This window comes from Etheostoma cragini, chromosome 21 (assembly GCF_013103735.1).
Source record: "Etheostoma cragini isolate CJK2018 chromosome 21, CSU_Ecrag_1.0, whole genome shotgun sequence".
NCBI lineage: Eukaryota > Metazoa > Chordata > Actinopteri > Perciformes > Percidae > Etheostoma > Etheostoma cragini.
This window is the reverse complement of record NC_048427.1, coordinates 21,909,323-21,920,797: the sequence shown is the minus strand read 5'-3', so window position 1 is coordinate 21,920,797 and position 11,475 is coordinate 21,909,323. Positions and strand designations below refer to the sequence as shown.

Below are 11,475 nucleotides of genomic sequence, written 5' to 3'. Positions count from 1 at the left end.
TCAATGCCAATATTTGTTGTTTCAATGCCACATTTTATTTTCAATACCACAGGTTACTGTCACTGTTCTAGCTCCATAGAAGTGCTACTGTCACAGAGAAGTGTGAGTGATGCACTGGCAAATTGTAGCAAGATAGTTTCAGCATTTCCAACACTCGCCACTGGCTACTACACGCCTAGAGGATATTCAAAAAGATCGGCAAATGCCCACCAAACGTCTGCACCAAGTGGTAGCAACAAGGTGGAACAGTACCTACTATATGTTCGAGAGTTTACTGGAGCAGAAGCGATCAATTTCAGTATATGGAGCAGACCAAAATCTGCCAGTGACCTTTACGGCTAACCAGTGGGATTTGGAGAAAATAATCACTGTTCCGGCACCAGTTGAAGAAATGACCAGACAGATAAGCTCTTTCACCTCTTCTGCAGCTGAAGTCATCCCCTCAGTCACAGTGCTGAAACGCCTGCTTGCTCATGAGAACGAGGGGGACACTGGTATAAAAACCATGAAAACAACCCTTCTTGAGGCTGTCCAGAAAAGATTCAAGACCATCAAGAATGAGCCCTTGTATGCAGTTGCCACTCTTTTAGACCCACAATTCATAGACAGGTATGTCTAATATTTGTATTAAGTGTCTATAATATAAACAACATTTTGAAATGGTGTTTTGGATAACTAAATATTGCATTATCATTGATTACTAAAAGTTACTATGGAGGAGGTTGTTTCTTTATTTTACACATTAAGACATTTATTATTTTTCATTGTTTTTAGATACTTCACAGGAGCATCAAGCATGCCAAGGATGCTCTAACCCAAGAAGTGGAGAAGATGGATGCGTTACTGAGCAGGACCATACTTGAGGGAGAAGAGACAATGCCAGAAAACCCCCATAAAGCCCCACGTATGGAAGCACAGCCAGACCGCAGCAGCAGCAGAAGGAGCAGCTTGAAAGGCCTGTTGGAGGAAACCCTGCAGGAGCATGATGAGGAACGTGGGGCAAGTAGCACAAGCACACAAGTTCAAATACAGACATTTTTGACAGAGCCAACGGTTCCACGCTCAGACAACCCATTCCAGTACTGGGGAGTCGACCAAATTCGGTTTTCCAACCTTGCTTTCACTGCTGCAAAGTTTCTCTATGCTCCTTGTACCTGTGTTGACAGTGAGAGACTGTTCAGTGCAGCGTCCAATATGGTTGACGCAAGAAGGAACAGACTAGGAGGAGAGAGGTCAGAAAGGCTCATCTTCTTGAAGAAGAATCTGCCTTTTTTTTTTTATTATGAGTAATACTAAATCGCTAAAAGGCTACTGCAATGTGTAGCCTACTTGTTTTAAAGTATTTGTTTACTGTGTAGCTGTTGCTCTTTTGAGTTGCATTTTTCATGTTTACTTTATAGGTTGTTGTTCCACTAGTGGTAAATACTGCACTATTTAAAGATATGAATGTCTTTTAATTTGAATACATAATGGCTGCACTCTAAGTCTTTTTTTTTAAGAAATCATTGAAGTTGCTGTTTACTAGTTAGTTTTATACTGTTCTATTTAAAAATTGAAATACCTTTTTTTGCAATATTGTGGCTGCACTTTAATTAAAAAAAATATCTATTCTTATAGTTGCTGTTGCACTACTGTTTAATACTGTTAAAAAATACATTTAAAAATAAATGGCTTCCGTTCGCTGTATTAATTAATGTTTTACAAAGTGTTAAACCTGATCCAGGCCTTACCGCAATGATAATAATATCACAATCATGCATGTGCAGTATGTTCATTTTTGGTGAAATGGTATTGGAACATCTCTAGCAACAACTGAGTCACAATCCCTCTTTCAGCTTTCAACAGGTTAGCAGCGTTAACACACACTGATGTTCCAGAAATGGTGAGTCATAGGATGCAACTGTTGCTGTCTGAGATCCCTTGATTGGTTGACTGGTTAGAGCTGTGTGGAGTGAGTGGGCCGGAGTTTCAACACGCTAGATTACTGGACACTACCAAGCTTTTCTGTCGTCACACAAGCCTGAGTGACTAAGCACCCCCTGACTGAATGTGTGACTCTGTGTGTGTGTTTGCTTGGGTGCGTGCGTGTGTTTTCCAGAGGTTTCCTGAACATGATCCTGAGGATGTGGAAACCAGGTTCCATGTGGGGAAAAAAGGTCTTTTTACTGATTTGGTAATTGGGAAGGACTATAGTTTTATACTCCAGGTAAAATACCAGCTTACCCTTAAGTTGTCATGCTTTAAAAAAAAAAAAAAAATCACTTGTCAGATTGTAAAGCAGTGTCTCAACTCCCGCCTCCCATTCTCGCAAACATTAGAATTGGAAAAGAGTGGCTGCAATTTCTATAATGTTCAAAACCAACAATCCACCAAGCACAGCCACTTTACACAGCCATTGCAGTGTAGAGTTGAGACCACCAAGACCCGGCAAAATAAGCAGTGGATAAGAGATGGATGGGTGACATTGACCCTCTAAATGTGCCCCAATTGTATAAATCCAAATGCTTGTTTTAACATCTAAACGTGGGCTGATGCTAATCTATGTCCTAAACTCCAACACCTGCCTTCTTTTCTGACATGACCACATGACATCTCGACGTGCCCTTAACTTAAACATCAAACCACACATCAAAGACTTAATAATAGCACCCACGCCATGTGGCCATCTTCAAATTGGTTTGAGTCAACTTTATTATGTGAGAAAACCGTGAAACTTCTGATGTCAGCTGGTTAAATGTGAATATTTTCTAGATTATTCTCTCCTTTGAGACAGTAAACTGAAAATCTTTGAGTTGAGGACAAAACAAGACATTTGAGGACATCATGTTTGGCTTTTTGGGACACACTGATCCATCTATTAGAGACAGAACAACTAATCCATTTTCATCCAAAACATGATCAACACATTAACCCTACTGCAAAGTTCTTTAATGCACAGGAGGTCCTTAGCCTCCTTGGTTGATCCAGACTAAGGGCAAAAACTGATCCACCATTTTCGCACTTCTAAACCATATTTTAGTCCAGTGATCCCTACAAGTAAAGATTTACAGAGCACATGGAGAAATATTTCACTAGATTTTGGCCAACGTCCATTGGTATGAGGGGGGAAAAAACTGGGTAAACCTAAGTTGAAAATAACTGTTATTACTCTTAAACTGAGCTCATGCTTTTCATGCTATAACTCCAAATAGCTACACTGGTGTAGACTATGACCAAAGAGATTAAGGTTTCAAATAGTTCTCTCTGTCACAATAACCTGAAGTTGATATCATCCTACTAACTTTAAAGGTTTCTTGTTGCCACATACTACCAGTCTTTTTAAAGGGCTGGTGTGCAGGGGAAGAACCTGGCTGTGTGTTATAACCGCGGCCACTCCACTACAGGGGTTACACAATACATGACGCTATTATAATAATAATAATAATAATAATAATAATAATAATAATAATAATATAAATAATAATAATAACAACTATAATAAGAATAATATGAGCCTAACATTAAGTTGTTAAGTTAAGTACCGTTTCTACTCTGTAAAGCAACTGTGAGCTTGGGAAAACCGCTGTACAAATTCAATTTATTATTATTATTATTATTATTAAGTAGAGAGGAATTGACTTTGACCTCTTCAAAGTCACACTTTACTGTATAGGGCGTGTCAACCTGCACTCAACATCAAGTCAAGTAGAACTTTATTTGTCCCCTAAGGGGCAAATAGTTTTGCACCAGTGACAAGTACACACAATGACTACAAATGTAACATTAGCAAAAATGTGAGAACACAAAAACAACATATTTATCATGCGTGGCTGTGGTCTTGCTGATATGACCTGATCCTACTTGAGTTCAGCCAGCCTGTCTTCTGGTTCTTCTTGAACCAGAAGACAGGGGTGGGGGCTGTCGGATAGAAGGGATTCTGCTTTCTTATTTATACTAACCAGACAGACGTTTCTGTTGAGTACCTGTGATACTGCTACAGACTTTGATTACCTTTGTAAATGCATTTGTTTTTGATTAAGAATAGATACCAGTTGATAAAAGAAAAAAGGTAAAAAAACAAATTGATAAAAGATCTATAAAACAAAGTCATCAGGGACCACTCAACCTCAAACATCGCCAGCTTCCTCGGACAGAAATACATAACATGAGTCTTCCACATGAAGGGGTCAGGGGGAGGGCCCCTCCAGATCGCCCCTGGCAGGCCCAGCTGCACCGCTTCTATCACATGTTAACTGCCCATGTTGATATTTCAACACTTGTGGGGGAGTCCTGATTCGTTACAGAAATGTCATTTTCAGCCTCAGAGTAACCAGAGTGTGGAACTGCCTCCGACAGGTTGTTGAAGTGCGAGTCACCAATGAATTCCACTGGTTTTACTATGGGCCACCAACATGGCACCCGCAGCTGACACAAGGTCTTATGAGAAGCTCTACAGTATCTGTGTGTATGGTAACCAGGGCTGCAACCAGTGCTTTTCAGTAAATCCTTCCAGGAAAATAAATGAAATTGCTCAATACCATATGCCAACCTGACATAGTCAGAGTGCCTGTTTTCCAATCATCTGATCGATAAATCCTTTCAGCTTTAATGGAAGCCTTTTCCAAGCTCAGAAATGAAAAGGTGAGAAAAGTAAATGGTACAGGTGATTAAAATAAATATACAAATAGTGAAGTGGGTTTACCAAGTCATTGCCCTTTTAGATTGCTAGATGAAGAATGTATTGTGTAATACTTTATGCCCCATTACAGTTGTATAGTAAGTGAAGTGAGGGTTGGAAAACAAAGACAAACACTGAAGATGACAAGAGTTGCAGAGCTGAGCTGCTGTTCAAACAGGCCACTCATCACTTAGCATGTCGTCTTTGACACAGTGCAGGTTTGGACTAAAATAATCATATACATTCATAAAGATTCAGTCATGTTCATTACCAGTGCCATGTCAGTCTATGCACACCCCTTTAAATAAAGTGTTAGCAACAATCCCTGTCTGGGTGATGACACACATCAGCCTCAGTTTCTGATCATTTAGCAGTGGCGGTGATTTCTTTATAGAGCTCCTCTGTGTTTCAATAAAGTTCCAGAATGATCAAATAGAGAAGTGTTTGGGTGTCACCATCAGTCAATTCATCGCCATGCATACAGATGACACATTGGCGGAGAACTGGGGGACATCTCCAGATTCATTGTGTGGAGTTCAGCCTGCATAGTGTAGTTATTAAATCTCTTTGTTCCAGATTAACTACTGTATTACTTTTGCTACATTGCATGTATAACGTGTGTGGACTGTTCGTGGAGTACCTCGACCCTAACCCTGACAGGTGTACCGTGGTACACCTTTTTGTTGTTTCTTCAGTTTTTGGAGCTGGCACAGCACTGTTACAGACAGCTGTTATCAGAGGATGCAAGTGATAGAAAACAGTAATACAAATAAACTCTCCAAACCAAACTGCCAGCCCGCTTACTGACAGTCAAGAAGTCATTTCCTGTGTATCGCTAGTGTGATTTAAAAGAAATATAGACACTTTATGATCCATTTCTGCACACACCTTGCATGAAAAAAGAAAAACAGCAGACTGTCCAGTTTTAATGCTTGTTAGCTGATCTCTGCCGTGCATACGCACCAATTATGTGCTGCTCTCATGCAAGCTGTAGCAAATATCCCTGGTTATAGTGGAGGCGCAGCGCTGGAGCACGCTCTGCAGACGTTACACTAGTCTCGCTTTGTCAGACCTTCCTCCACAGCGCTCTGGAGGAGGGTGTGGCTAGTCTAGCCAGACCTTCAGCATTCTGGGATGGGAGAAAAACAAGCACTGGTTTATCGGCATTCCTCTAAACCAATCACATTTAGACAGGGTACTAAGCGCCGGACGGAGCCACGGTGCCTCTGCTAAATAGTCTCGGGAAGGAAGTTGTTTTGGTGGAACATGTGTACGTTCAGAAGTAGTTTTAGTCGTCAACAGAAAACTCAGATTGGACAGATAGTCTAGCTAGCTGTCTGGATTTACCCTGCAGAGATCTGAGGACCAGGTAACCATAGTCCTCAGATTGGACAGATAGTCTACATAGCTGTATGGATTTACCCTGCAGAGATTTGAGGACCAGGTAATAGTAGTAAATTCAGTTGAAATTAAAAACAAAATTGAGATAATTGGACATTTTAACAATCACTTTGTGTCAGCTGGCTGTATTTTTGATGAGTCCAAATCAAGTTATCATTGCTCCGACTCCAGTTCTGAAACACCACCATAAACCTTTGTTTTCAGACCCATTTTAAAAAAGGATGTCTGTGTTGCTCTTAAAGCTATTGACCCAAAAAAATCTTCAGGACCAGACAACCTAGAACCTTTCTTATTAAAAGTTGCAGCTGAATTTATAGCTAAGCCTATAGCATACATTTTTAATTGTAGTCTGCCGACAAGTTCAACTCCCAAATTATGGAAAGCAGCTTATGTGCTTCCTTTGTTAAAGGGTGGCGACCCTTTAAATCTTCACAATTATAGACAAATTTCAAAACTCTATTCTTGCAAAAATTTTGGAAGCTCAAGTAAACTGTCAATTAAAAGAATACTTGGCAGAGCACAACATTCTAACTGATGTACATTGTACAGTCGTGTTTTACCGCTGGACACAGCACTGTTACAGCAACTTTGTTACTATTAAATGACATTATAAATGTCTTGGACAAAAAGCAACACTGCGCTGGCTTATTTGTGGATCTGTCCATAGCATTTGACTCTGTTGACCATGATCTATTACTAGATAGATTAATTAACATTGGTATGGAAAACAAGCTATTAACTGGTTTAAAAACGGAAATCTTACGGAATGAGCGCAATGTATTTCTATAGATGGTCTTAAATCAGACTTTTTAGAAATTTCTATGGGTGTTCCTTGAGGTTCGATTTTAGCCACTATTTTATTTTCTATATTCAAAAATAATATTGGAAAGGACGTGCAAACTGCTAAACTGCACCTTTATCCAGATGATACTTTGATATATTCAGCTGCCTCTTCACTGAACCAAGCCTTGAATGACCTTCAGTTAGCCTTTCAACGGCTTCAAGTTTCACCACGTGGCCTTAAGTTAGTGCTAAATACTAAGAAAACCAAAATTTATGACATTTTCAAGGGCTCGTTCCCAATCCCCAGATAATATAACTATTAACACATTAAGTGGAGACTAAATTGAAAATGTTTCATCATGTAAGTATTTAGGTTTTTGGCTGGACAACAAACTTTAGTTCAAAGTTCATGTTGAAAAGCTTGTAAAAAAGCTGAAACTAAGGCTGGTGTTTTATTATAGAAATAAAACTTGTCAGAAAAACACTTGTGCAGGCTACTTTTTTAAGTGTTTTGGACTATTGTGATGTTGTCTACATGCATGCTGCCTCTAGTACTCTCCACCTGTTAGATTATGTGTACCATAGTGCTCTGCGCTTCTTAACTAACTCTTATTCCCGTACTCATCATTGTACGCTGTATGAACTGGTAGGCTGGCCGACACTAAGTCTACGTAGACAACTTCATTTGCATATTTTTCTATACCAGGCCATGTTGGGTAAACTGCTGGCATATTTATGTCATCTCATCAAGCTGAATTCTAGCTGTTTTAATCTCCGTTCCACCAGGTAATGCTCTTACCAGCTTCCAAGGGTTTTTACTGAGCTGGGGAAGAAAGCCTTGTCTTACTTCGCTCCGTGGTCTTGGAATAACTTGCAAAACTTGATCCATCTAAATGATCTAGTCCCATTAAATGAATTTAAGGCCACGTTAAAATGCCTTGTAATTCAAAAATGCAACTGCCACATGTGACCTGTTCCTTTCCTCTCTGTGCGATTTTGTTTATGCTGCGTATCTGTTTTTATTGTAACTGGACCAGGTAACCAGAGTCCTCAGAAATCCACCAGAGGCGAGAACGCCAACACAGAGACAGAGGACGGGGACAGAGGTTAGAACGCCAACAGAGGGACAGGGATGGACATCTGGCCAAGTTTCTGACGACACCGGAGTAGTCCTGGAAGTGGAACGTTGCACTGACGCTGAAGCCCAGATATCATCAACACACATCACTGTAATTTCTGAAACCCTAAAACTATAATCCTTAAGAAGGCAGCTTTGTGCTGATACACATGGGTTGCTGACCATCTCTACTTTGAATTTAAGATTTGGATATGAAATAACCATCTAAAAAAGGCTTTTGGTATAATTTTTGCAAGAAGAGTGCCCGGGATTCTTTTTTTCTTTGAAACTGTACGGCAACTATTTTCTTAATCTTTAAATTCATTTTTTTCAGAATTCAAGTCTAAGAAAGTAGTTTGAGGAAATAACCTTAACTCAAGGTCGTCTTACTAGCTATTTCCAGATTTTTCACTTTGCTTATTAGGACACAGTCACACAAAGCCAGTAAAAAGGACCTTGAGTTAAGATAATTTTCTCAAACACATTTAATAGAGTTTCGGTATATGCATTATTATATGGAATAATTCATATTTCTGCGGCATCTTTGGGAATAAAGTGTAAACATTTTTATCAGAAAATGTTCTTTTATGTTAAGGGAATTAATGTTGGTTGATTGCTTTAGATTTTCTTGCCAAGTATCTTGCCATAAAAATCAAGTATCGGCGGATATTTGTATGTTAAATCTAAGACTCCAGGCAGCAGCCAATCAGCTTAGCCCAAAGAGTTGGAAACGGCTCTCTGACGGGACCAGGGCTGTCGGTCCAGGACTGAATTCTTCCTCAGACCAGTTCAGATGTGGAGGGGGTAATGGACCATCTGCAGAGCCCAGTTGCTCCCTACCTAAGATAAGTCGACCAACATCAGATAAGCATGTTGTTGTTGCTTCATACAGCCTTAAAGGCTGAGCTTTTATCTAGCTGGGCATCAATTCCCTAAAGCCAGGTCCCAGTCTGAGTTCATGTTCATCTTTCCAAGGCTGCAACAAACACCAGAGCACCTGGACGACTCATAACGCCTTTTGACGGTGAAATCAATATTAATTCTTTCTTCACCCACTCAACCACGTACTCAAAGAGGCACACAAGTAAGAAAGTGGTTGGAACAGCAGAGTCTGAAGTCTCTGAGAGAAGGTGGGAGGGAGGGGCTGAGAGAGAGAGAGAGAGAGAGAGAGAGAGAGGGGATAGAAAGAGAGGGAGTGGCGACCTGAGGATTTCACTGAGGAATGTGTGGAATGAGGAAGTGTGCAGCCGCCCAGCGGACAGTCAAGGTTCCAGTTAATGTGATGAGCACAGCACGGGAAAACCACTTATTAATACTGTCAATGATGTCTTTATCCTCATGTGTGTATCTGTGTGTGTGTGTGTGTGTGTGTGTGTGTGTGTTTGGGTGGGTGGGTGTATGTGTGTGTGAGAGAGAGAGAGCGTATCTACAATTCTATCATAATTATCCTGTTTACTTGTTTTATTATATTGGATGTATGTTGTTTATATGTTTTTATGTTGCTTATGCTTTGGCAACACAGATGGAGTTCAACATGCCAATAAAGCAAACCGAAAATGAAACAGAGAGACAGGGAGAGAGACAGGGAGAGAGAGAGAGAGAGAGAGAGAGAGAGAGATAATAGAAAATAAAAAGCGAGTTAAGTCATTAAGGCTAAGTGACAGCCAGCTCCACTTAGACTTGTGTAAAGTTCAAATCAGAAGTACAGGTGTTAGGGTTAGGGTAGTAGTTGGACTCTGTTCTTACCTCCAGGACGTGCACGTAGCTGGAGGGGAACCATCCTCGGACTCCATCCCTCTCCCCCTCCCACCAGCCTCCGGGCAGAGCCTGGACCACCCTGATGATGTCCCCGGCCTGGAAGCTCAGTCCCTGCCGGTGCTGCTCGCCGCTGAACGGGTATAAACTTTTACAGAACGAAGCCGACATGGCGCCCTGAGTGCCGCTGAACATCTGCTGTCCTCCCCCCGCTCCGCTGTTCCAGCCTGCTTGGCTTGGCTCGGCTCAGCGCGGCTCGACACTGCACGGCAGCTCCGTCTATAAAGATTACAAAGCACCGTCTGCACTCTTTCCTCTGTATAGTGTCAAGCCGCACAGAGCGAGACGTGGCCACCGGAAGTTGAACAAATCCAACTTCAAAATTAAAGCACAACGTGTTAAAAAATAGCAAAGAAGTGACAAGCTATCTTGCAAGCTATCTCCATGGCAACCAAGCAAACTCAATCTAGCCTACCGGGAAAATGCAGTTGAAAGCTGGGGAAATGAGTAAGTGGGCCTTTAGTTAAGTAGTTTTTTGTTTATAGCCAAGCTCTTTCCACTGTGTGACGAGTGGTCGGCTATACAGTAGGAAAATAATCATGAAACTGACAGCTACACCCTGCCTATGTTTTACACTGATGTATGTCGTTTGGGTTTTTAATCTTTGTTTTAGTTTGGAATTATGGACCACTAAAGATCTTTAAAAAAAGAGACTTCAGATACAGTATTAGTGGACCACTAAGGTCTATATAAAGGAGACTTCAGATACAGTATTAGGGGACTACCAAGGTCTATATAAAAGAGACTTCAGATACAGTATTAGGGGACCACTAAGGTCTATATAAAAATGACTTCAGATACAGTATTAGGGGACCACTAAGGTCTATATAAAGAGACTCCAGATACAGTATTAGGGGACTACCAAGGTCTATATAAAAGAGACTTCAGATACAGTATTAGGGGACCACTAAGGTCTATATAAAAATGACTTCAGATACAGTATTAGGGTAGGGTGACCAGACGTCCCCGGTTTCCGGGGACAGTCCCCGATTTTGGCGACCTGTCCCCGGCTGGATCTGTCCCCGGAAATGTCCCCGGTTTTCACTTTGACTGACAGACCCGAAATTGCAATGAAAGAAAGAAAACACTGACCAAACGTAGCCGATAGTTGCACCCTACACCCGCAGGCTGAAGGCAGCCAGAGCCAGCGCTCCTCAGAGAGGTTTTAGAAGCCGTTTGTTACGATGCTAAAATCACTGATTATTTACATGGAGTCTGGTGGGTGTAGCGAACGCAATTTCGCGGATTTTTAAGTTTTAAAAAGCATCTTAATCTTTAACAGAAAGGTCGACTTCCTTAGAAATCTCTTCCATAATGTTGTCAGACACTTAAAATATTAATCTGAGTCTGTTAGCAGCAAAACGAGCACTTTATGAACGTAAATACAAGCTGGAAAATTATCCTATTTACTTCCATTGCTGCTGGTTTCCGCCGACTGGAGCGATCTCGTTTAATACTGCATCAATGTCAAAGGAAAATATATGTCCTCAATAGTTTTCATTGTATCGGATTCTCAAGGAGCTGTTGCAGAAACAAGCCTTGAGCAATAAAGCAAAAGCTGTCAGTAGTTCAGTAAACATTACAACATTATGAAATAATGAGACTTTCTATCTTGAAATATTAAGACTTTCAATCTTGAAATATTGGGACTTTTTATCTTGAAGTATTAGTATTTTTTTCTTGAAATATTAGGACTTTTTTA

General features: G+C 40.7%; 1 protein-coding gene across 1 annotated transcript in view; it reads right to left on the bottom strand.

Moving 5' to 3' along the window:
- LOC117936602 (growth arrest-specific protein 7-like) overlaps window positions 1-11,475 on the bottom strand; it is a 58,968-nt gene that overhangs the window by 40,867 nt on the left and 6,626 nt on the right. Inside the window, exon 2 of the mRNA XM_034859827.1 lies at window positions 9,705-9,930. Within this exon, the coding sequence (XP_034715718.1) occupies window positions 9,705-9,908 (204 nt within the window). The 5' untranslated portion in view covers window positions 9,909-9,930. The remainder of the gene's footprint in view (window positions 1-9,704; window positions 9,931-11,475) is intronic.